Below are 25,932 nucleotides of genomic sequence, written 5' to 3'. Positions count from 1 at the left end.
CGGCACCTCCCCACCGCATCCAGATTTACCTCGCTCTCAGGCTGCGTGCGGGCGGAGGAGGGTGAGGGAGCAGCGGAGAGGAGGCAGGGGTGGAGAGGCTAAGGAGCGAGAGGCTCCAGGGTTTCCACCCTCTCAGCAGGACTCCCACCCTGGCCTCTGGTTCGGGGAAAACCGCCCAGCTGTTTCTGATTCTTTCTCAGTCTCAGCCCCGCCTGAGAGGGTGGGGGACCCAGGCACAGAGAGAGATCGTGGAGAGACTGAGCTCTGCAGAGCCGGGCCAGAGGGGCGGGAGCTCGCAGGTGTGCCCCCTCGGCGTCTGCCATGGATTCCCGGTCCCTAAGCCTAGCAAAGCACCGGGGCTGGGCAGGTGGGCGGGCGTCACGTCTGAATGTTAGGAGTGGGGGAGGTGCAGTGGGTCGCCAGCAACAAGGGCCCTAGATGAAAGAATCCCCCTACCTGAAGCTGGCTGCCCACGGAGCCCCTATAGGCAGGGTTGAAAAAAAGGCGTTAAGAGCGTCCTACAACTCTCGGTGGCAGGGATTCTACCCATTTCACAGAGGCGAAGAATGAAAAGAGAAGACCCGATGAATTGAACGCATCCTTCGTGCTCAGTTCCAGTGTCACATAGTTTGGGTAGTTAGTGTAGACCCTTTCCACTCTGTACACTTGGTCGCCCACAGAAGTTGGGGTGGCCGAATGAAGGGCGCTAGGACCCGGTGGCGCGGTGTCGGCAGGGACTGGGCGCTCGGGGCGCCGAGGGTAGCCACCGCGCGGGTTCGCAACGCGCTACAGCAGGTGGGTCCCGCGCCGCAGCGCACTGCAGCGCCGCGGAGAGGAGGCGGCCGCCACACCTAGCGCGCCGCGGAGCGCCGGGGCTGGCGCGGGCGGATCCGCCCTAAGGGCCGCTCGTGTCCCCGGCCTCGGCCCCGCCCCTCCCCGTCCAATGAGAGCCCGCGGCCGAGGGGGCCGTCCGCACACTAGGCCCGCAGCTCCCCTTCGCGCCGCAGAGCCCCCGATACCGCACTCAGCGCTCGGGCGCCGAGCCCCGGACCCCTAGCTCCGCGCCCCGTCGTCAGCTTTCGGATACTGCAACGTGCGCCCCTCTCCGGGACGCTGTGCCCCGGCTCTCCGTGACCCTAGGTTCCTAGCCGTCAGCAGCCCCATGGCCCCCCAGAGGGGTGAGGTAGGAGCAGCTTGAGTACCACCTGACGCGTCCCCGTCCACGCCCCTGCGGGCTGCACGGCGGGAGTCGTGGGGAGCTATGCTGAGGCCGGGTGGTGCGGAGGAAGCTGCGCAGCTGCCCCCTCGGCGTGCCCGGGCCCCTGTCCCCGAGCCCGCGCCCAGACCCCCGGCCCCCGACGGCTCCCGGGCTTCGGTCCGTCTAGGTGTTACCTGCTTTCTGCTGCTGCTGCTGCTGACGCTGCCGGCCCGCGTAGACATGTCCTGGTGGTGAGTGTGGCTCTCACGTTGGGAGGTGAGGCGCTGGGTAGGAGAGGCTGAAGGTGCTTGGAGGGAATATAACCCAGCATGGGCTGCCCAGGGAACGAGGCTGTCGCTTCGACGGAGTTAGACGCGATCTGGGTGGGGGATGAGTGGGGCAGGAGGGTGAGGCCCCGCGTTTTACCCGCCCGCTGAGGAGGGCGCTGAGCATTTGGAGCAAGGACGCCCGTGGTCGAGCCCCCTAGATCCCCAAATACTATACCCCTCTTTTTCAGTTCAAGCTCCTTAGCGTAGAAACTGCCTTACGAGTTTCTCTCAGGGTTCAAAGAACCAGTAGTCCCTCGGGGGCCTGCAGCGGCCGTTCTTACAGGGTCCCTTGATTTCGCATAAGGTCGCCCCTGAGAAGGGGGCAGCTGGCAATGGGGCTGGAGAGCAAACGAGCCTCTCACTAGTCTACTCTCCCTCGTAGGGCAGGAAGACTTTGGTGAGGCAGCAGCACTCAGAGTGAGGTTTAGAAACGGAATCAGGCACAAACTACCCCCATTAACTCATTAAAACAAACAAAACACTTGGGTTTGCATAATCTCGGCTGTGGTCTCCAGCCTCCCCAGTGGAGGATGTCATGTCTTCTGCCCTTCTTCCTTCTCTTCCCTAGGTGACCCCATCTGCCATCTCTCCCCTCGGAGAGCCAGAGGGTTCTAGAGTCCTAAGGTACTGAGACCCTCTCCTCAGATTTCCTGCAGGCTTTACACTCCAGTCAGTTCACAAAAGGGCAGATGAGGCAAAAAGGCATTGGAAACCCACTGGACATCTGTTGTCCTTTTCAGAATTTCCTCAACCCAACTCGCCCAAAGGTGGGTTGAAGGCTCCTATGACCTTCTCTCAGGAGAAGCTGCCCTCCCTCCTCCCCCACTTTGGTGGGGAGGAGAAGAGGGAGAGGGTTAGACTGAGAAAAAATTCAGTCTTCTCTTTCCTCTTCACCCCCAATCATACTGGCCTCTTGGACTAGGCTATTGCCCCTCTTTAACATGTAGTGCCCCCTTCCCTTCCTTCCTCTGCTCTTCCTCCTGTGCAATGCCTCTTGCCCCCCAAGTATGGTCTCTTCTCCCCTTGCACCCTGTGGCTTTTCGCCTCTTGACTTGGAATCTTGGCTGGAAGGGTGAGGGGTAGCTGGCTGAGGGGCCAGCCCGCTTGGGCTGCAGATTCCTATCATTTCAAGATGCGGCTCTCCATCCCCACCCCCACCCCGTTTTCCTGTTTCAGAAAAATCTCTTTTGGATCTCTCTTTTTTTTTTAAGTCTCTCCAGTGTTGGGGAAGGCAAAGAGGGGGGTTCTGGATGGGGGAGCAGGGAGGCCTATATCTTACATCTGGCTTGAAACATTCCTTCAGAAAGGGAAAGGGAAGAAGGGGGATGAGGAGAAAAGCCTTTCAAAGTTCAGCGTGAGAGCAAAGCTACCCTTTTTACCTTTATGGGCTTGGTTTTGCCAGGGACTTATGTCTTCAGGGTCCCTGGGTAGAGAGCATAAAGTGACTACTGCCCATCTTTATCTCACCCAGATGGCAGTTTGCTTTTAGAGACACTTGATGGCCTTCTTATTAGTTTGAGATGTAGTCTTGGGGACCAAATGGTGTGTAGGTGAGGAAGTGTCACTTTGGTAATTTCAGCATCTGGTAGTAGCTGGGTTCTTTCTAGTTCCCATTATTTTATTATCTTTTTTGGAGACAGTGTCTTGCTCTGTGTCACCCAGGCTAGAGTGCAATGGCATGATCATAGCTCACTCCAACCTCAAACTCCTGGGCTCAAGCGATCCTCCCACCTCAGCCTCCCAAGTAGCTGACACTATAGACCCAAGCTACCACACCCGACAAATATTTCTATTTTTTGTAGACAGAGGGTGTGCTCTTGCTCAGGCTGATATAGAACTCTTGGCCTCAAATGATCCTTCCAGCTCAGCCTTCCAAGGTGCTTGGATTATAGGCATGAGCCACTGGACTGGCCTCTAGTCCCTGTTTGTACCCTTAACTGCTTGTTTTTCTCTTTTCTTTCTCCCTCTATTACCCTCCTCCCATGTGGTTCATATTAAAGATTTTGGAAAAACTCCCATGTGAAAGAACTAGGGAGGGAGGTGGGTGACATACAGAGGGACTCAGCAGCCCCTATAAAATTCAAGAAGGCAGAATAGGGCCAGGGTGGGTACAGAGGTGGTTTCAGCTTCTGTGCCCCACACCTGTCATAGCTACAGGCCTAGATGCCTGGCTGCCTGCCTGCCTTGGGGTGGGGGGGTGTCACAACTTCTAAGATAAGGTGAAAAGCTGGCTTCTAAAGGCAGGTCAGGCCCCCAAAGTGTACTCCTTTAAGAAAAAAGCCAGGAAGATCGGTATTTTGTATAATCCTTGGAAGAGATGTTTGTTGACCGTGTGTGTGTCTGTGTTCCATGCTGGAGCAGAAGGCTGTCATTATTATCAGCTAACTTTCAGAGCTTTCTCATCACCCAAGAGTCTTTCCCTTACTCTCCAATTGCTCCTTCCCCTTCTCTTTGCCCTTAATCAGAGGAGGAAACAGGTGGTCTCATCCTAGTCTATGACAAACAGAACAAGAAAATAGAGGGCTCCTGTCTTAAGCTTTCCTGTTCCATTTTGCCATTTTGCATTCTGTAGGGGGTTAGATGTAGGGAATCACAAAAGCAGAACTGTGTGCATGGGCTAACAGACGGAGAGAAATATGGAGTGGTACCCTGATATTAGTATTATGGTTACTACCAAGTTGCCATTTCATGAGCCCTTACTGAGCTCCAGGTACTGTGGCACCTTGTGAACATTATCTTTTTCAATTCAAAATAATCCAGTGAGGTAGGTTCTATTAGTATCCTCATTTCATAAATGAAAGTGAGGAATAGGAGAAAAATGGTAAGAAAGTGGCTCAAATTCACACCAATTTTGGAACAAGATTGGTCCACTCCTAAGTAAGCACTGTGTGTCTCTCTTGCCTCTGCAATGAAAATGAGCTTAGACTTTGGAGTCAGATGACCTTGGTTCATCCTGGTTCTTCTCTGACTCACCCTGATGGACAGAGCTGGGTACCATCCTATAATCTCCCTGAACCTTAGTTTCTTCACTTATAAAATGGAGATCTCTCCCTCATGGAATTTTTGTGCAGAAAAACGTGTTGTATCAAGTACTGTACAAATGCGGTGACATTAAGAGCATGTTCAGGGAGGCTACTAGTTTTACCCCTGTATTCCAAGTCTTACTATGCGGTGAGCTGAACAGCATACACTAGGGGCTGTACATAAAAGGAGGAGGATCAGGAGGTGCCTGTCGCTCAAGGAGTAGGGCGCTGGCCCCATATACTGGAGGTGGTGGGTTCAAACCCAGCCTCTAGCCAAAAACTGCAAAAAAAGGCTCGGCGCCTGTCGCTCAAGCGGCTAAGGCGCCAGCCACATACACCTAAGGTGGCAGGTTCGAATCCCCAGCCTGGATTGCCAAAACAATAATGACGGCTGCAACCAAAAAATAGCCGGGCATTGTGGTGGGCGCCTGTGATCCCAGCTACTTGGGAGGCTGAGCAGGAGACTCGCTTGAGCCCAGGAGTTGGAGGTTGCTGTGAGCTGTGATGCCATGGCACTCTACCCAGGGGGATAGCTTGAGGCTCCGTTTCAAAAAAAAAAAAAAAAATGCAAAAAAAAAAAAAGAGGAGGATCATCTCTGGCTGCATTGAAAGGAAACAAACATAAAACATCTGCAAATAGGCTGGCAGTATTGACAAGGAGGAAAGCTGTGATTGAAATTTAGTTTATGGCTGGCTAGAGAAAAAAGGAGTTGGGGATAAATCAGAGAAATTATGTGTTTATTCAGCGAACAGTTATTGAATACCTACTGTGTGGCAGATGCTACTCTTGGGACTGGGGATACTGACACTAACAAAACACACAAAGTCCCTGCCTTCTTGGAGCAGTGCGTCCACATCACAGGGGAAGTGCAGATTCCGATTCAGCAGGCCTGGGTGGTGCCTGAAGTGCTGCATTTCTAAGGAATCCCTGGGTAAGGCAGATACAGCTGTTCTTGGAAGCACACTGAATAGCAAGAGGTTAGAGCAGGGTCTGAGTCCCTTTTTCAAAGGAAGGGATGTGACAACTTGGTCAAAAGCAGTGAAAAGGGCTGGGCAGGATGGCTCACGCCTGTAATCCTAGGACTCTGGGAGGCTGAGGTAGGTGGATCACCTGAGCTCTGGAGTTCAAGACCAGCCTGAGCCACAGTGAGACCTCATCTCTAAAAATAGCCTGGCATTGTGGTGGGGGCCTATAGTCCTAGCTACATGGAAGGCCAAGGCAAGTGAATTGCTTGAGTCCGGGAGTTTGAGGTTGCTATGAGCTGTAATGCCACAGCACTCTACCGACAGCAACAAAATGAGACTGTCTCAAAAAAATAAAAAAGCAGCTTGGCGCCCGTAGTATAGTGGTTAGGGCGTCAGCCACATGCACGGAGGCTGGCGAGTTCGAACCCAGCTTGGGCCAGCTAAACAATAATGACAACTGCAACAACAACAAAAAACAAAACAGCTGGGCATTGTGGCAGGTGCCTGTAATCCCAGCTACTTGAGAGGCTGAGGCAAGAGAATCGTTTAAGCCCACGAGTTTGAGGTCCCACGAGTTTGAGGTTGCGGTGAGCTGTGATGCCACAGCACTCTACTGAGGGTGACACAGTGAGACTCCGTCTCAAAAAAATAAAATAAAAAAGCAGGTGAAGACAAGCATTCTAAGCAGGAAGCTGGGAAGGAAGTAAAGAGCTTCTGGAAGGGAAAACAAATCTAGAGAGTCAGGGACATCTGGCACCCTCTTCCAGACCATGAGGTAGGAGACACCTTAAACATCTTTGTGCCTCTAACATCGGAGCTCAGCCATGGCACTTGGTGGGGATTCTGCATGTGTTGAACTAAGAGGGAGATGGGGGTCAGCCCCCTAAGCTTTATTGGAGGCACCAGACGGTGACTACATGGGTCCACAGTGACAACATGCAAGCACCATGCTCTGCAGAGTTTTGAAGCAGTTATTTAGTAGGGTAAGAGTGGTAGTAGAGGAACTTAATTATCTTCCCATCGTAGATGCTGAACATATGTATGTTCCCACGCTCAGTGAGGACCTAACAAAAAGGACCTACTTGGGCTGTATCACAGTGGATTTGAGTCAGACCACAGGAAGGACTTTCTGCCAGAGTTTGGCCTGCCCCACTCCAGACTGTCTCATGAGGGCTGGATTATTGGTCTCCCATTCCCATCCAACCCTCTTCCCCCAAGCCCCAATAAAATAACAAACAAACACCCAGTGCCTAGAGCAATACTCTGAACTGGGGAAGCAGAATGGTGGTGAGACAGGGACAAGCTCCAACTCCAACCGTTTTGATTCTCCAAACAAAGCACCACAGCAGTGGGTGTAACTCTGGGCTGTGCGTCAGGCAGCCCTTTCCGGCCTGGCCAAGCCTGGGGTGTTTATTTTGTTTGTTCCTGGAAGCTGTTGCCCTGATGGACAGTGCTGGGGATGCTGATTCCATGAGATTTGTTAGCAGAGGGCCAGCCCTCTCACCCCTCCCCCGGACAGATGGGCCCCATCAGCCCTGCTGAATTCCCGAAGAGGCAAGAATCAGCCCTCCTTGTGTTTGTTTGAGTTGGTGTCACCAGTGGTGATCCAGTCTGTGGGTGAGGGCTGGCTATGGGAATGCAGTGTGTGTCTGTGGGGGGTAGAGGGGGGCACAAAGCCCAGGGCAGTTTAACTTTTCTCCTCTCTCCGCGAGCTTCCCTCCCTTCTCCTTAACCACTTCTAGGCCCATTCTGGGGCTGTTCCCATCTCCAAACCACAGGCTCATTCATAGCTCAAACCTAATCTTTTCTGTCTGTGGCAGCAACTGCTCTCCAGGGCCCCCACCTGTTCAGAAAAGGGGAGAGAGGGCATCCTTTTGATGTATTTTGGACAGGAAATCAGAGAATGGCCAACAAATCAAGGAAGGTGCTAAGGGGTTAGCGAGAAAGGGAATGAGCAGTGAAGATGGGCTGATGAGCTGGAGGAAGTGGGTGAATAGTTCTGATCTCATTTGGTGGCCTCTTAGGGAAAAAGAGTAATACTCTGCTATTTTCTCTATGAAATGTTCTCCCTGAGGCTATCCAGGGCTAAGAGTATTTAACAGAAACTACTGCCTTGGGAAACTTGAGGATGACTCTGGCAGACCATCTGTCCTTCAGTAGCCCATCTCAATCAATCTTACAGTTGTTCATATCGGTCAGACTAGGGACAGGAGGAAGGGGAGAGTTCAATTCTCCCTGTGACTTTGGCTTCCTATTGCAAACAGCCCTCTGCCCGTGCAAGTCCATCCAGGATATCTTGCCTTATAGGTTGAGGAAAACGATTTGAAAAGGTTCATTAGTTAAGAATAGCCCTCGGGTCTGGAAATAAAGGGCATGGGGAGGAAAGCTGGGGATGGGGTCTTTCTCCCCAGACCTCAGGATGGGGAATGAGGACTTTTTAGCTACCTGGGTCTAACTAGAGCTATAAACATTACTCAAAATTGCACACTTGTCTCTTCCCACCAGCCCCTCCCCGTCCCCATCTCCCTGTCACCAGATCATATCTTCATGGACCAGTCATGCAGAACGTACCTCTTACATGTGGGTGGAAGAGTGTTGTCTCAGACCCTTGTTTTATTTTTCTATGAGGCTTTTAATGTTTATTAAATAAACAGGCAATGGGTTTGTGTGACAGGCCCACAGCTTCTGTGTATGTGACACATACCTAGCTTGTGTTTTGGGAGTATGTGTCACTTGGCCTTTGGCTGGGGAACTGGTGATGGAGGGAGAGCACTCACTCTCTCTGCAACTGCATAACTATTTGTCTAGAGCTTGTGGGGAAAGATTCTACCCATCAGCTTTAGGGAATATGGGTTGGGGAGGTGGAGGGAATCTGTCCAAGGTCTGGGTGCCAAACTTCTCCCTTCCTTGTTTACCTTTTGATGAAGAAAAAGGGCTAGGATGCTCTGACAGGGCCATCTCCACCTTGCAGGTACATTGGGGCACTGGGGGCCCGCGTGATCTGTGACAATATCCCTGGTTTGGTGAGCCGGCAGCGGCAGCTGTGCCAGCGTTACCCAGACATCATGCGCTCAGTGGGCGAGGGGGCCCGAGAATGGATCCGAGAGTGTCAGCACCAGTTCCGCCACCACCGCTGGAACTGCACCACGCTGGACCGGGACCACACTGTCTTTGGCCGTGTCATGCTCAGAAGTAGGGGCCTCTTCCACCCTGCCCAGTTCCTTCCCTTTCTATGCTTGGGGTGGTAAGGAGGATGGGTAGGCAAGATTCCCTCCTCCCTCCGCCTGCATTACCTCATAATCTGAGAAACAACTGTGGGCCAAGAGTTGAGAACAGACACTCAGTACCTTAGATTTGTAGGCAGGGGTTCCTCTAAATTCCAGGGCTGTGGGATGATGGGTAAAGCATTCCTTAGCATGTCCATCTTTATCCCTAATTTTTCCTTCCCTACTACATCCCCAGCTTGGGGGTCTTCTATGTACTATAAGGCTGAGGTCTAGGAATAGGTCCTGTGTTCTTACTACCATCATCACTATCGTCACCTCAACACTCCCAACATGACAGTAATGGGAACAAGAGATAAACAGAAAGGTGATATGTAAATATTTGGAGAGTCAGTGGTTTGGCCCCAGTTCAGCAAAGAAACTAAACAGAGTTGAAGTAAACTAGGAAAAAGCCAATGAGATAGGAATCTGGAGGTGTCAGGCAAACAGGGTGATAATTCATCAGTACCTAAGAGCAGGGAGGGAAGGACAGCAGGCAGAGAAGGTGGCATGCCTTTCCAAGCAGGCTGACCCCGGGGCTGGGGTCTCCATTGTGCGGGAACTGTCCAGCAGAGTGGGCCTGAAAAGGCCTGGAATGTGGACTAAGGGAGACTTGGCTCAGCCAGTTCTGGCACTCAGTGGGAGAGGATGATTCACCAAGAGACTTTTCAATGGATGGACACAGGGAATTTGGAAGGAAACAAGAGTATAAGTCAGCCAACAGGTCAGATGTATAAAGAAGTGGAGAGTTGAAGTCTAAGAGGAAAAGATACTCTGGAGATGCTCTTAGAAGGTGCTTTGAATAAATGGGGTATAGGGGGTAGCTCTGGTAAAGAAAAGGAGAGGAGAGGAGAGGAAGTTTCAGAGTCAGAGGTCGTGTGGGCTGAAGAAAGGGATGGCATGGGCCTCTTTCCTGAAACAAATCTGTACCTTTCTTCTCTAGGTAGCCGGGAAGCAGCATTTGTATATGCCATCTCTTCAGCAGGAGTGGTACATGCTATCACTCGTGCCTGCAGCCAGGGTGAACTGAGTGTATGTAGCTGTGATCCCTACACCCGTGGCCGACATCATGACCAACGTGGGGACTTTGACTGGGGTGGCTGCAGTGACAATATCCACTATGGCGTCCGTTTTGCCAAGGCTTTTGTGGATGCCAAGGAGAAGAGGCTTAAGGATGCCCGGGCCCTCATGAACTTACATAACAACCGCTGTGGTCGCACGGTCAGTACTCACATCGATGTACATATATTCCTATTTGCTGGGGTGACCAATAGGTGTGACCATGGGCTAAATGTGAAGGTGGAAGAGCTGAAGGCTTCTAGATCACTTCCCAAAGCCCCAGAATCCTGGGCCAAGAGTGCCACATGCAAGGGAGCTTGGGAATGCCTACGTTCAACCAGGTATAGAAAGAGTCTTCATGGAGGTGGAAAGTTGGGAAAAGGAAGTTCTTAAAAATTAACTTTTTAAGAAGGAAAAGAACTGCCTTCATCAAGACTGAGAGAACATGGGCCTGTTTTAGTTAGTTCACCGGTATCTGAACACCTCTATGTGCCTAGAACTGTGCTGGAAAATGGCATACTACAACAACTAAAGGTACAACACCTGGAACTAAAACATGGGAAAACCAGCATACTGTAATCATGAACAGGATATTTTAGTTCTAAAGTCTGATGGCCTATCATAGAAAGGAAAGCACTGTAGGTCCAGGAAAATTTTCTGGAAGAAGAGGTTCTTGGTGGCTAGGTGTGCTGGCTCACGCCTGTAAACCTAGCACTCTGGGAGGCAGAGATGGGTGGATTGCCTGAGCTCAGGAGTTTGAGACTGACCTAAGCCAGAGTGAAACTCCATCTCTAAAAATAGCTGGGCATTGTGGTGGGCACCTGTAGTCCTAGCTACTCTGGAGACTGAGGCAAGAGAATCACTTGAGCCCAAGAGTTTGTGGTTGCTGTCAGCTATGATGCCACAGCATTCTACAGAGGGTGAGAAAATGAGACTCTGTCTCAAAAAAAAAAAAAAAAAGGAAGAAAGAAAAGGTTCTTGAACTTGATCAAGAAAAAACTGCGGGGGATCTGATGTGGGAGAGACCAAGGGCTTAACTAGCCAGCCTGGGCCAAGGCCAGCAGATCTCAGAGCACTCATGTTCTGGGTCCTAGGAATGACTAAAAAGTGCCCTGACCGGCTTTCTCTTTCTTACCTTCCTCTCCCCCACCCCAGGCTGTACGGCGGTTTCTAAAACTGGAGTGCAAGTGCCATGGTGTGAGTGGTTCCTGTACTCTGCGCACCTGCTGGCGTGCACTCTCAGACTTCCGCCGCACAGGTGATTATCTGCGGCGGCGCTATGATGGGGCTGTACAGGTGATGGCCACCCAGGATGGTGCCAACTTCACAGCAGCTCTCCAAGGCTATCGCCGTGCCACCCGGACTGATCTTGTCTATTTCGACAATTCCCCAGACTACTGTGTCTTGGATAAGGCTGCAGGTGAGTACCAAAGGCAGGCAAAGATATGGAGGCCCAGTTCTTACTGAAGGCACCTCTGGTTAATCAAAGTCTGTTCAGTCTCAGAAGTTAGAGCAGGGGATGCTGTGGGAGGAGTCAGTTTCCTCCCCACATGCAATCTTGGTCATTGTTGACTTATGCCTCAATCCACCAGGCCCAATGCTGCCCTGGTGGGGAGGAGGTCATTCAGCTCCTTGAGGCCTGAGGTCATGGAGCTTTGGTGTATCACCAGCATTAGGAATATAGTAGGCACTACTCAGTGAGTGTTTAAATTGGCCACCTATTTTCAGTTCCAAGCAATGTGTGGGCTACATGGAAGCATGAGATACAGCTCTGCACCTTTCACTCTTTACAGTCTACGTAATAAATTATGGGTACACAAATGCAAGACAGAGATGATGGAGGAAATCAAGAAGTTTATTTATAAATGTAAAATTTAAGCTGCTCCTTGAAGTGTAGAGCGTATCTGAATAGCTAGAGACAAGAGCAGGCAGATATTCTCTGAGCAGAGAGTGGTGAGTGGGAAAGCACATGACCTATTCCAGGGAAGAGAACAGATCAGTCTGGTAAGAAAGATTAAAGCTAGAAGGATGACCTTGAAAGCCTTTATCCAGTGTGCTGCAACTAAAGATTCTAAAATGGAGTTGGGGGCTTGGCACCTATAGCTCACGTGGCTAAGGCACCAGCCACAAACATTGGAGCAAGTGGGTTCAAATCTGGCCCAGGCCTGCCAAACAACCATGATAACTAAGACCAAAAAATAGCCGGGTGTTGTGGCGGGTGCCTGCAGTCCCAGCTACTTGGGAGGCTGAGGCAAGAGGATTGTTTAAGCCCAAGAGTTTGAGGTTGCTGTGAGCAGTGACACCATGGCACTCCACCCAGGGCAACAGCTTGAGACTCGGTCCCAAAAAATAAATATATAAATAAAAAATAAAATAAAATGGAGTTGGGAAAGAAAGAAAAGAGGAGATACCTACAAAAGTCAGATAAAGCAGCAAATAGTTGGAAGCAAGTGGCTGGCACAAAGCAGCAAATAGTTTTTTCAATCTGCTCTAGATATTTGTGGTGGGATTTTAGGGGATGCGGGAAGGTAATATAGTATTTCCCCAAGCGACTAGAAGTTACCATCATGGCTCATATCCCTGGTTCAGATGGGTTGCACTAGAAACAGCGTGGAGTACAACAGTGCTGCTCTTTCCCTTGTTACTGTCATGGGGCTCCCAGGCTCTTTTCTGTAGACTTGACAGTCAGGACTTGGGTGAGGTGGAGCCAAAAACCTTAGCTGTCTTTGGTGCTGTTTGTTTTTACTTTTCCCTGTTATTCCTGGAGCGTCAGGTGGCTTAGAGCAAAACTGGGCACCAGAGAAACAGGGTGGGGGCTCTACCCACGTAACAGAGAAAGTAGTTGGTACACTTCGTAGAATACTAAAAGAAAAAAGGGTGGAAAGCCCTTCTGATTCTCCTAGTGATTTCCTGCCAGTAGGTATGTTTTCCTTCTCCACGGTCAGAGGGTTACTCTCTGGATACCTAGAAATAATTCCAGAACACCTGAGGTTTAAGTCTACATTACCATACCATGCACATTTGCGGAGGGATCTTTGGAGTCAGAAGAAAGGATAAATGTTGGCCTTTCTCAGAGGCATAAAATTAGGTTTCATAAAACCCAAAGTGGGACTTGGAATTCAAAGAACATAAGTCATCCCAGAATTGAGTATGGACCCAGGAATTCCCTCCAAAGCAGTACCATCCCCCTGAACTTTTCATGATACAGAAATGTTCTCATATCTCTGTTGTCTCATACAGTAGCAACTAGCCACATATGATTACTGAGTACTTGAAAATGTACTATATGGTGAAATGTAGAAATGTAGCTATATGGTGTAACCGAAAAGCTAAAACTTTTAGTTTCTTCAATTTTAATTAATTTGGATGTAAAAAAAATCACGTGGCTAGTAGCTACTACAGTGGACACTACAGCTCCAGAATGGAAAAGAGAGTTTTGATGCAGAAAAGAAGGACTTAAGACCTAGCCCTTGGAGTTAAGAGAATAGTACATATTTATAGACTCTGTCAGTCCACACTGTAGAGCAGTGCTGTCCTAACACTTTGGATTATATACTCCTATTACTAAAGAACTTGAGCATGTCCGTCCATTATATGTATATTTATATATGTCTATGTCCCATCATACTAATATGTATTTTACAAAACATACATATAAAATAGATAATTTTAAATTGAGATAAACAACAAATATAGAAGTTCTAGCATTTCTTTCCATATTCCAGTAAAATGTAGAGACCACTGCTATAGAAATCAATTAATCTATTCTCTTTCTTTAACCCCACATGAGTCACTTTCCCATCTCTGGATCCTTATTCATAAGGGGCAGGGTTGGAGTAGATACCCTCTAGGATCCACTCTATCCATAAAAGTCTACTGATTGTATGATCTGCTGGCCAGATCTCTTCTACTGAAACAATCAGAAAGGAAGTTGTAAGCATTTCCTATATGGTACAGTTGTAAGTGGGGAAACATCACTCCTACCCTTAAAGCGTTCCCACTGTAAGGGGATAATGCAATAGGAACTGCTGAGGCATATGCCTCCAGCAAGTCATGCTGATCAATTCATCTCCTCCACTGAACAGATTACAGATATAACAGCCTACTATGTTAGATTCTGTTATTATGTCTATTTTTATGTGAGAAAATTAAAGCCCATTTTCATATGAGAAATTAAGTTAGTTAATATCTCATTTTGGCTAAATCACACGGCTAAGAAGCGGCAGAACTGGGATTTCATTCCAGATGATCTGACGTCAAGGTCCATGCTTTGAATGGCTGCGCTGTACACATGCTACTTCCCTGTATAGAGCAACTTAATATAAACTAAGGACCAGAATACTAACAAATGGTAGCAGATCGTAATTGTGGCAAGATACTTCTTAGAAGAGATAAATTACAGGCTTGTTTTTTGTTTTTGTTTTTGTTTTTAACTTTTATTATGGAAAATTTCAAACATAAAGCAGAGAACCCTAATCTAGCTTTAACAATTATGAACATTTTAAGGTTAGATTTTGGAGAAGATATGGAGATGTATCTTGGCAGGGAGGGAATTGCAGATGAAGTCAGTGGCCTTTGGGGAGCCTTGACAGTGGGAAGAAATAAGCCTGGTACAGAGGGCAGTGCAAAGATGATCATTTTGGCTAGTGGGTATATTTTCAGAAACAGGGACTCTTTATGGTTTCCTTCAGAGAATGTGGGTAAGGGTGCCAGAGCAGCTCAAGTGAGAGGTAACTTGGTTCTTATTCCCTCTCTCCCCAACCCAGGCTCCCTAGGCACTGCAGGCCGTGTCTGCAGCAAGACATCAAAAGGAACAGATGGTTGTGAAATCATGTGCTGTGGCCGGGGGTATGACACAACTCGAGTCACCCGTGTCACCCAGTGTGAGTGCAAATTCCACTGGTGCTGTGCTGTGCGGTGCAAGGAGTGCAGAAACACTGTGGACGTCCACACCTGCAAGGCCCCCAAGAAAGCAGAGTGGCTGGACCAGACCTGAACACAGATACCTCACTCATCCCTCCACTTCAAGCCTCCCAACTCAAAAGCACAAGATCTTTGCATGCACACCTTCCTCCACCCTCAGTCCTGGGCTGCTACAGCTTCTGTTTAAGGACTTGGAGAATAATCCAGAGGGACCATGGTGTCCTGACTAGTTCCTTAGCCCTGGGAAGGAGTTGACAGGGGGTATGAGAAACTGAGCAGCCCCCTGATCTCCTCTGGAGGTGTGATTGGAGAGAAGAGGTAGGGGGTCTTCAGAGTGGTATGAGTTGCACTAAAGTACCTAGCTGAGGCTCAATTTTCTTATCCCTTGCACTGGCCTCCTGACACTTCTTGAGTGTGCAAGAGGAAGGGGTACCTGGATAGTTTCATTTTTTCTAGCTGGCGAAGGTTAGATGGGACAGAGATGAAACTGCATGCCCCTTCCCTGGAGTCAGTATAAGCAGACAGCCTAGTACCCCAAAAGAAAGGCGCAACATTCCTTTATTATTGAGGGTCTGAGATTGCTAGACAAGAGTTAGCCAAAGTGGACAAGGTTCTATGTGCACATGGTCCTATGTTTATGAACTGCTGTGTTTTGTAGGGAAGACAGTTGTATAACTATACAAACACACATTCATTCATTCTCTTCCCCTGCCCCCTTTTCAAATCAGACAGTCTGTACTGCTTCTCTTGCTCACTTGCTGCCTATTCGAACCTAGGTGGTATGCAGTGGTTCCCATGCCTAAGAGATCATTATTCTATACCCTAGAACATACAGTCTAGCTTAGCCTTGGGATTTTTTTTTTCCCCATACATTATTCTGGGGGTTAGTCAGGTTTGGGAAAAAAAAGATTAAGTGACTCATGGAGGGTAGGAGAGGGTAAGCAGGCTTGATCTCAAGGCCCCACATGAGGCATCAGTGTATACTGGACAGGTAGGGACCTCTGGCTTCAGGAATTCTTTAGGAGAGGATCCTAGCCTTTGATGCTAGGAGCAGGAACCAGGGCCTACAGTGGGAAAGAGAGTCGGGGCTTTGGACCAAAGTGGGAAACAGCTTAGAAGGCAGCCTTCCGCCATTTATTCAACATGTCTGTACATAGTGACTCCAAGTCCTGATGATGATTACTGTTCACTCCACACTGGGCTTCAGTAGGGGGGGTTCCTTCTATGCTAGTACCTGTTGCCTAACTAGGTTTGCAGTAGTGGAGTCTCCCAAAATAGCAGACTCAGTAAGGTGGAGTCTTGAAAACCTTAATGTCCTATTTTTGTCTAACTTGGACAGTGGTTATCTCTTGGGTGTTGATATTTTAAAGCAGCAGAGTGGTATAGAAATGCGCAGTTATGACAGACCTGGGATAAAATCACAGCTGTGCTGCTTGTTTCTGATGTTTTGAGTAAGATACCTAAATTCTCCAAGCCTCTGTTTTCTCATCTGTAAAATGATGATACATACCCATCTCAGATATTGACTTTTAAGTATGCCCCAAACTCTAGCCAACAGATATCCTTCAGCAAAGCCTCTGACAGTTCTAGCCCATTATGATTTCTCCGAGAACCTTCAACTGAGGACTATAAAGTACTGACAGCAGGCTGTAGATAGATTAAGGGGCCTACATTAGGAATTCGGGATATAGGCCTCCTTTCATTTCCCAAGTTCCTCTTCAGTATTCCTTGGGGTCCTCATATGTTTGTGAAGCAGCTTTACTCTGCACAAGCAGCAGGAGATTGGGGGAATCATAGCTCTGAGCCATGGGGGCAGATTTATTTGGATGATAGGACTAATATTTGTGTAACCTGCCGAGACCTGTGTGGGAGAGTTCAGGGTGGTTTTTCTTTTGGTGAGGGGATTTGCTCTGGTTTCACAACCATTAACACAAAACATGAGCTAGTCAGAACCCTTGTGGTCTGTGGTGAGGGGATGCCTGTGGAGAAATGGGACTGAGTGAGTCAGGCCAGGGGAATGTCTTCCTTGCAGAGTGGGGTCAACTGGGTAACTGATGAGCCAAAGGTGGGATTAGGGAGGGGGAAACAGGAGGGGAAGAGAAGAGCTGATGACATCTCGAGCGGGGATTAAGAGGAGGAAAGCTTTGGGGTAGGGGGGAGTAAGTGAGTCATGATCAGTCTGAACTCAAGAATAGGGCTGAATGAATTTACAAAAGTGTTCTCCCTTGTATGCCAGGCTGCTGGGAATAGTCTCAGGTCTCAGCCTGAGCATCTAGGGTACCACATAAGACATGCGATGGCATAAGCCTTCCACAGAAAAATCAACCTGAGTTAAATCTACCTGTGCCCTATTTTCTATGGTTTTTGGCTCTCACCTGTGGAGAGAAGGGGGCCTCTTCTGGCATCTCATACTGCTCAATGCTTTCTCCTGGGCTCCAAATTCTAACTCATAAAGATGCAATTTCCTATAAATAGTTAAGGGAAGAATAGGCTCCCTAGAGAATGAGAAATTTGAAAAGTGAGGTAGGTAAGAGAAAGGGTGTCCACCTGAGCTCCACTAGAAAGGCTCTGTGGCCCCAGGAAGGAATGTTGGCCAAGCAGTTAAGTTTTCCTCTTAGTCCTCAGCCGGCTTCTGCATTCCGATTGGCTTTAGACAACTGGTGTCCATTCTGCCCTATACAAACAGAAACTAATTTATTTGGAAGCAGCAGCAAAATGAGAACTTTATTTGGTGCAGTCAGGGCTGGGTTTAGTGACTTCAGGCTGCTCTGATCGTCCTCATTCCCACAGGTCTGTTCCTCACATCAGCAGTGTCTGAGGTCCTCTGCTCTTCTACGCCTTCCTGTTGTACTCATTTCTTCTAACTTCTAATAAATGTTTAGGTAGAATGTACTGCAGTAAGCGCTGTTTAGATACAAAGTTCACTTAAAAGAGATGATCTCTGTTAAAGATCTTAGAATCTTTTAGAGAAAGTGCATGACTGAAGTACCTCAGCTTCACAGCCTGTAGCCTTATGTAAATGTGAGATGCTTACTTTAACCTAGCTCTGAAGATAAAAGACATCTTTTATTATTGCTAACCCTGAATAATGGCACTAATCCACACTCTTCCTTAGGGTGATGCCGGAAAAATGAAATCAGGGACTTTAGATTAATTAATAGAATCAAACATTGCCCCGGCCCTGTGTGTCTGTTTGCAAAATGTCTCACACGTCTAACTCACTGCCTCATTTCTGTTCCTCCCTGTTTCTCCCACTTCCCTTATCCCACTTTCCTTACCAACCACTAAGTCTCTGTCAAATTCTTAGACCCACTCAGGACATGAGTCTTTACATGGCTTAACAGAGATAATAGAAAGACTGGGGATTTTCCCCCTTAGCCTTCCTGAGGTTTTTATTTAAACGCTCTCAGTGGTCTCAGGGCAAAAGCCCAAGGGAGCTGGGGAGAAGGGAGGACCAGGGAGAGTAGCTTCTTATCCCTGGGAGGCATTCAGCCTAGCTCCTGCAGCCAAATTACAGCACCAGAGAACAATGCGGTGCATTCCTGGGCAGGTCGGTGGGACCCTGGGCGCCTGGGCCTTGTGGAGAGAGGTGCCAGACACAGAGCTCTCCGTAAGCAATCCTGCAGAGCCGCCCCTTGGGTGCAGAAATGAAATACGGGAGAGCTTCACATTACACAGAGACCTGTGCCTCACACCTGGTTATTGATGGCCTTGGTGGAGGCCTCTGCCCCCACCCTCCACTTGGGAACTGCCTGCTACTTTGGGGGTTGGGCATCTTTGAAGTAATGTTGGAAAACAAGAAAAGATGCTTCCTTTTCACTCTTTGCCTTACTTTTTTTTTTGAGTCAGAGTCTCACTTTGTCTCCCTCGGTAGAGTGCTGTGGCGTCATAGCTCACAGCAACCTCCAGCTCCTGGGCTTAAGCGATTCTTGCCTCAGCCTTCTGAGTAGCTGGGACTACAGGCACCCGCCACAACACCTGCTATTTTTGTTGTTGCAATTTGGCTGGGGCTGGGTTCGACTTGGCCACCTTCGGTATATGGGGCCAGCACCTTACTCACTGAGGCACAGGCGCTGCCCTATTAATTTTCTAAAAACAGAGTCTCACTCTGTTGCCCAGGCTAGAGTGCCATGTCATCAGCCTAGATCATGGCAGCCTCAAACTCCTGGGTTCAAGTGATCTTCCTGCCTTGGCTTCCCAAGTAGGTGGGGCTATAGGCGCCCGCTACAACACCTGGCTAATTTTTCTATTTTTAGTAGAGCTGGGGTTTCATTCTTGCTCAGGCTGGTCTCAAACTCCTGAGCTCAACTGATCCATCTGCCTCAGCTTCCCAGAGTGCTAGGATTACAGGCGTGAGCCACCACACCCAGCCACCCTTTGCCTGCCTTGACAGCCTGAACACAACTGTGAGGTTATATGCTCACACACATGAGGTGCATATGTATGGATCTACATACAGCTTCTCTCAGGCTGCATAGTTCTAGCCATTCCCTTCTCCCCCAAATTAGAAAAAAGCAGCTAGATTATAATCCAGTCCTTTAAAAAGTATACCAATAGAGTCCAGCTCTAACCAAGGAATATTATCAGCATGCAGGTAACTGTTTGGTTTGGGAGATAGTTGGGGAAGAATGTAGAAAGGGCCTAGAGAGAAGAAATCACTGGTGGAGAATTATCATCTGAGCTGAGTAGCTGAGACTGGACTTCTCAAGGCTGGTTCATGCTGGGGAGTGAGACGTGCACCCTATATGCTGCGTGTGCTGGGGCAGGCAGTCTCCTGTGACTGCCAAGCCTGCTGCTCATGACCTGCTGTTGTTTTTTATTCTTATTGGGTTAGAAAACAGGATAGCTTTGGATTCCAGGGATGATCTTAAGAAAGAAGCATTGGAAGAGACGAAGCAACAGCTTTATTAGGGTAACTAAGTCACAGTTGCTCCATTGAACTGAGCTTTCCCAGAAGCTTCTTCTCTTTGGGTGACTGGCAGGTTTCAGGCCGTAGCCAGTGGGGTTTCTGTAAAATGCCTGTCCCTGACCCCAAAAGTAAAAAGGATAGAAAGGAGAAAGAATTTATAAGCTAATTTTCCTACTTTTCCATTTATGGCTTAAATTATCTCTGAGCATCTTTGTGGCTGTTCTTCATTTACATAAGATGTTTTAGTAATTCTAGATTAAATGCAAGGTAAGCATTCTCCTCTTAGCCTCCATCTCCAAAATATCCTGGCTTAAAAATTACCTTTTCTCACGGGTGAAACGGCTGAACATAGAAGTTCTCTCTTTGACCAAAGAAACCCAGATCTGGTGACTTTACTTCAACCCACCAGCCCCTGTAAGCAGCCCTGACCAAATGGAAAGGCTAAGCTGAATGAAGAAGAAATGGAAGACTATTTCATCCACAGTTGTCCTGTCTGACAAGGTTGAGCTTCCCCAAGAATAACATTCATACAGAGCTTTTTGTTTGCACAATGCTTTAGCATATATATAATCCTCACAACAACTGTGTGAGGTAGAGTTTACTGTCACCTTACAGATGCAGTTCAGTGATTTGCCCAAGGTCACATGACAGTGAGTGGCTCATCCAGAATGCAAACCTAGGTCTTCTGACTTCAAATCCTGTGTAGTGTCCTCAAAGCCTGGGGATGCCCAGGGTTGGGGGTGCCAGAGTCCCAGCACCTTCAAAAAGAAATTGATACAAAATATTCAAGCCCCATAGGAGTCCCAGGACTGCCACAAGAGTGTATGTGGGCAAAGTTTACAAGGAATAGCCATCCTAGGCCCTCTGAACCTCATCAACAAATCCCCTTTACCGTTTCTGCCACTATCATTACCACTGCCATGTGATCACCAAACCTCATAGTCCACATTTAAACAGCTCTGGCTCCTAGTTTTCTCTATTCCTCTTTCCCACCTTCAGATAGGCATTACAATTTTTGTTTTAATTTTATTTAGTTCTTTTAAAGTGATGTTAAATGTGTAGACAGAGTGGAGTAGTGATGAGAAGTCATGAGAAGAAATTATTAAAGTATGGACTTTTAAAAAGTTATATTAGAATCTCCTTTGAGTCTTTATGCTATCAACTCCTGGGTTAGGAAAGTAAGAAGTGGGAATGCCAGTGTGCTGAGAAACTATCCTATCCCAATCCAGATGTTTACCCATAGCTCAGTAAAGGTTCTTGGGCCTCTAGCTGAGACTAGCAATTCATCTACAACAAGTCAAGCAGTATCTACCCTGCAGAGAGGAGGCAGACAACAGATTTTTGATTTATCAAAAACTTTTGCAGCTCTCAAACCCTTCTTCCCACCCTCATTCTGTTTAGGTGCAAGACAGCAGGAAAAGGCAGCCCCAAGAGAGGGTGTGTGCAAGGGGAATCCCTCCCTGCTCAATCCTGGAACACATTCCATTAGAGACAACATAAGCCCTTGCATACCCTATATATCCCACTCCTGCACCCCAACTGTGAAGGCAGAAAGGAAAACTGCAGGAACATAATGTTCATCAATCATAGACCTGGGATGCTAAAGCTCCCTGGCCTAGCTCCCTGCTTCAGCTAGAGGAAGAACATCTCAGGAAAACAGTCTACCTATAGTCAGGACGTCTCTCAGAGCAAGCCTTCTTTTTTGGTCCATCGATCTTGGCTCTTACTACTCTCCCTGCTTCCCACCCCCACTGCCTCCACATGTGGGCTCAGAAGTCATCATCTAAAGAATTCCATTGCTCACCTCCTGCATAGCAGCATAGCCCCATGAGGCCACACACCAGATGGAGGGGATAAAAGTACGAGGTCATGGCTTCTAGCAAGAGGCTTTTTCTTAAACTAACCCTGACTCCTGGAAAAGAGTAGGAGAGTGTCGAGTGAGCTGCTGACAACAGCAGCTTCTTAGGTCTTGTGTAAAATGGAAGGACAGAGCTAACTTGGCTTTCAGTGGACATTTCCCTGCTCTCATCTCCAGGTGTATTTCTGGTCTCATGTCTACTTCTTAGACATGTCTGAGTGGGGTAGAATGCAGAGGTTGTCAAACCAGAGGGTTAAATCCTTCCCAATGGTAGGGATCTATTTAGCAGGCTGCCACACACATGCTGAGGTGGAGGCCAAGCCCTGAACACATGACCTGTTTCTCTAGGAATGTAACTATGAAGTAAAGGGAAACGGGATGGAAGGTGACTAGAACTATGAGGAAATTGCAAAGGTCATCAGTAGGCCTTTAAAATGTTTGTGTATAATAAGTAAAGACAAGGGGATGGAGGAAGATCATGCCTAGAATCATTATGCTTATCGTGTGACCGTACAGAAGCAATAATTACAAAGCAAACACTTTAATGAATTGGGAAACAGAAGTCTGAGAGTAAAGGAATTAGATAAATAATATTAATCAGAGATGGTGTTCTACAGGAGGCGACTTTTGAGGTGGATTTTTAAATGGTTATTACAAACTTGCTGAGGGCAGTCAGGGGCAGACATTTTAAATAGAAGGAACTGGTATGTGCTGAACCTAGAAGAATGTGCAAGCAATATATAAGGAATTTCAAGCAAGTACACATTATATACACTGGAGAATACAGAGACATTAGCATGCTGAGATCAAGGCTTAAATAATGTGAGAAGACTGTGTGTACCCAGACTTGATCTATGTCAGTAAACACCAGGACACCTATGGAAAAGCACAAGGATGAGTCCACTGGTTATAGATACAGGAACTAAAAGAGATCTACACTGTAAAGTTCAACAAAATACTACATATCACTAACGACAGCTCCATAGCATTGGAGATTCTGGACTAAGTAAGAGATATCAAATGTCCTATTCAGAACTATGAGGCATTAATGTGGTCTTACTGGCCCAGAATCTGGCATAAATCAAACCAAACTCTTAAGAAATTCGAATGTGAAAGGGGAATAATTTAAAATAGAAAATGCTTCTTTCCTGCACTTCCAACCTTAAAACCGAAATGGTCCCTTCTATTCTATTAGGAATATTGGACTTTTGTGGCCAGCAGATTCATTGTATCTGAGACCATAGTGAATAGAAGAGCTGCCAAAGAGCATTAGAGACTGCAAAACAAATTCACTAGTGAACAAGGAGAGAACTCTCATATACTATAGGAAGCAGCAGCCAAGGAAGGAGACAAATTCTGATTTCATGTTATCCAGTTACGTATCTGTCTTCTTGCATTTGCTGAAGGTAAAAACAGCTATTTTTCTGGGCTTCTGCCATACTTCTTAACCAGATTTCCCTAATTTCTCAGGATAAAAACCACAGGAAAATCCTCATCTTCCACAGTAATTCTCTGGTACACTTTCAGAAAAAGAATATTGGATAGTGGGTCTCATCCAGTGTGATATGTATTTTGCTATGCACATTGAATGAGCCAAAAGGTGAACAGTGTTGTGGGTTTCTGCTTTACTTAACTGGCACAATTTGGTGATGGGAGGTAGCCACTAAACACCAATTGCATTTGTTAGTATCATCTTAGTTTTCTCTCTCCCCTCAGCAGATTATAAAAGGTGATTTCTGAAACCCTTTACTAAAGAAAAGCTCAAGGGTTTACGTTCAACTATGACAGCACTATGAATTCATTAAGAAGCATGTTTCAGGTTGCACTATAATTTGCCTATGTAACATAAACCCATGGAATCTGACATAAGCTGATTGCTCATGCTGGTTATTTTATTTACATTTCTGAATGGAAAGGATTTCAATACTCATAAAATATCTAACTGACTTATTATTTTTCATCTGTTCTCCCAGAGCACCTATTATAGAATAGACATAGAGACCAGAAGTCTCAACTTGTATGACTGGTTAAGTAACAAGGGAAAAATTATTGCTCAAAAGGCAATTTAAAGAATTCAATATGGAACTTGAGGCCAAATAAGAGATATGGTTACTGTCTATGCCATCTGAAAGATAAAAGTTCAACAACAACAACAACAACAACAACAAAAATTAAGTAACTGTTCATAATTGCAACCAAGTCCTATTGGAGTATATGGTAACTTTGTGGGAACTCAGTAGAGCTGGAGTTTACGTTTTTCTCTGGGGACCTAATATTAGCAGACATGGTCACTAGTATGAATAGAAATGCAGATGAATGAACCAGAGTGAACCAACTACCTTCCAGAAATATGAATGTACCTCCTTACCAATGTGCTATAAATCAGACCTCTGAATTAGAAGATGCCATCATGAATCTAACTTACCATCCAGAGATGCATATTTTGTTAACCTACTCAAAGAATAATAATTTCTGCTTATTCTACTATGTGTAACAAACTCAGGTAGATTGCTAGAGAAGTAATAGTCACCTGAAAAGTAAATTCCAAAGCCTGATCCCTAGTCTTTTGCCTCCAACTCACCGTTCAACTAGTCTTACTTACTTCCTTCTGCTAGAAGACTCTGAGTTAAATCAGCATACCCTTCAACCCTCTAGTACAACCTTGGGCCTACTCTTCTACTTCGTATGCTTTCATGATTTTGCCATATTTATTGATTGCATGCCTAATTTGTATAAATTCAAGGACAGATTCTATGCCTATTTTAAAATATGTATTCTAAGGTTCTATCTCCAGTGATCCAGCTAGTACCTATTACTTCATTGAGATAGCCTAATAAAGATAGGAAATATTTCTTAGTTACTTAAAAATAATCTTGGTGGTTGGTTACCCATGTAAAGAGGTAGAATTGTTAAGGATGCAGAATTGATTAGCAAAATTCAGCTTGAAAGAAATGGCAAAGGAACCTTACTTTAGTGCCTTTATCCCAATATCCTTTTATTTGGTTTTTAAATTAACAAGATACATGCCTGTTTTCAGAATCAGTGACAGCTAGATGCAACTTTGACATTAACAAGTGAGGTCTGTTGAGTTCAGGGTGGATCTTTTTTATTCTCTCTCACATGTCCACAGAGTCAAATAATTTTGGTCCTAACACATACTATTCCACTCTGCTTCATAATGTCACCGTACTATTTTATTTTCAAAACCAGGATGGTCCTTAGTCCTTATTCATATGTCATTATTAGGAATGAAAGGAAATAAAAAAAGATGAAAGACAAGAGCACAGAGGATTTGTCTTATGAAAATTACTATCTAGGCTCGGCGCCTGTGGCTCAAGTGGCTAAGGCGCCAGCCACATACACCCAAGGTGGCGGGTTTGAATCCAGCCCGGGCCCGCCAAACAACAATGACGGCTGCAACCAAAAAATGGCCAGGTGTTGTGGCGGGCGCCTGTGGTCCCAGCTACTTGGGAGGCAGAGGCAGAAGACTCGCTTGAGTCCAGGAGTTGGAGGTTGCTGTGAGCTGAGATGCCACGGCACTCTACCCAGAGGGACAGCTTGAGACTCCTGTCTCAAAAAAAAAAAAAAAAGAAAATTACTATCTAAATCTAAGGTGAGATGTGTCTTATATTTTGAATTGTAGAGTTCTTCATTTTATAAGCATTATAATACATAACCACTATTTACAAAAACATGAACTTGGACAGTTAGGTATAAAAATGAAAGTACTTCACGTTGCATACTTGAAAAAAGTTAAAGATACCTCTTTCTATGTATCTTCTTATTTAACTTAAAGGAATTCAAACCAATAAATTCTTTTAAAAGGAAGGGTACTCTATGAGTCTCTATATATACATATACTGTACATATATACATACTATTTTTTTTTTTTTGAGACAGAGTCTCTTTTGCCTAGGCTAGAGTGCAGTGGCACCATCATAGCTCACTGCAATCTCAAACTCCTGTGCTCACATGACCCTTCTGCCTTAGCCTCCTGGGTAACTGGCACTGTAGATGTGTGCTCCTATGTCTGACTAATTTTTCTTATTATTTTTTATAGAGATGGGGTATTGCTTTGCCCATGCTAGTCTGGAACTTCTGGGCTCAAGCAATCCATCCACCTTGGCCTCCCTAAGTGCTAGGATTATAAGCATGATCCACTGCACCTGGCCTTAGATTGACTTTGGGGGTCACTATATCTCATGCAAGTCATGTGAAAATAACTCAGCAGTCACTTCCAGTCAAATGAATAAATATTTGAAGGTGAACTAATCTATTGTGGCAGTAGCCTGTACATTATACTAGTATATCTTCATGACTGTTTCAAACCCTCTACCACTAGACTATGAGCTGCTTGGGACCAGGGATTGTATTTTATACTTTGAAAAGGTACCCAATGAATTC

General features: G+C 46.6%; 1 protein-coding gene across 1 annotated transcript; it reads left to right on the top strand.

Annotated features, from left to right (window-relative positions):
- The first annotated feature begins 761 nt into the window (after positions 1–761).
- WNT2B (Wnt family member 2B) lies at positions 762–15,591 on the top strand. Its single transcript, XM_003793880.2, has 5 exons — positions 762–1,449; positions 8,488–8,708; positions 9,723–10,000; positions 10,994–11,258; positions 14,605–15,591. The coding sequence occupies exons 1-5, from the start codon at positions 1,262–1,264 to the stop codon at positions 14,832–14,834; spliced, it is 1,182 nt and encodes a 393-aa protein (XP_003793928.1). The 5' UTR covers positions 762–1,261; the 3' UTR covers positions 14,835–15,591.
- Positions 15,592–25,932: the final 10,341 nt, after the last annotated feature.

The sequence above is a fragment of the Otolemur garnettii genome, unplaced genomic scaffold, assembly GCF_000181295.1.
Source record: "Otolemur garnettii isolate 467f Iridium unplaced genomic scaffold, OtoGar3 scaffold00073, whole genome shotgun sequence".
NCBI classification, from domain to species: Eukaryota; Metazoa; Chordata; class Mammalia; order Primates; family Galagidae; genus Otolemur; species Otolemur garnettii.
The sequence above is the reverse complement of the archived record's forward strand: the minus strand, read 5'-3'. Positions and strand labels throughout refer to the sequence as shown.

Bases quoted from the DNA above. Each gene is read 5' to 3' on its own strand.
- WNT2B (XM_003793880.2), top strand. From the start codon at position 1,262: ATGCTGAGGCCGGGTGGTGCGGAGGAAGCTGCGCAGCTGCCCCCTCGG. The intron at 10,001-10,993 runs GTCAGTACTCAC...CCCCCACCCCAG, and splicing joins ACAACCGCTGTGGTCGCACG to GCTGTACGGCGGTTTCTAAA. The intron at 11,259-14,604 runs GTGAGTACCAAA...TCCCCAACCCAG, and splicing joins TGTCTTGGATAAGGCTGCAG to GCTCCCTAGGCACTGCAGGC.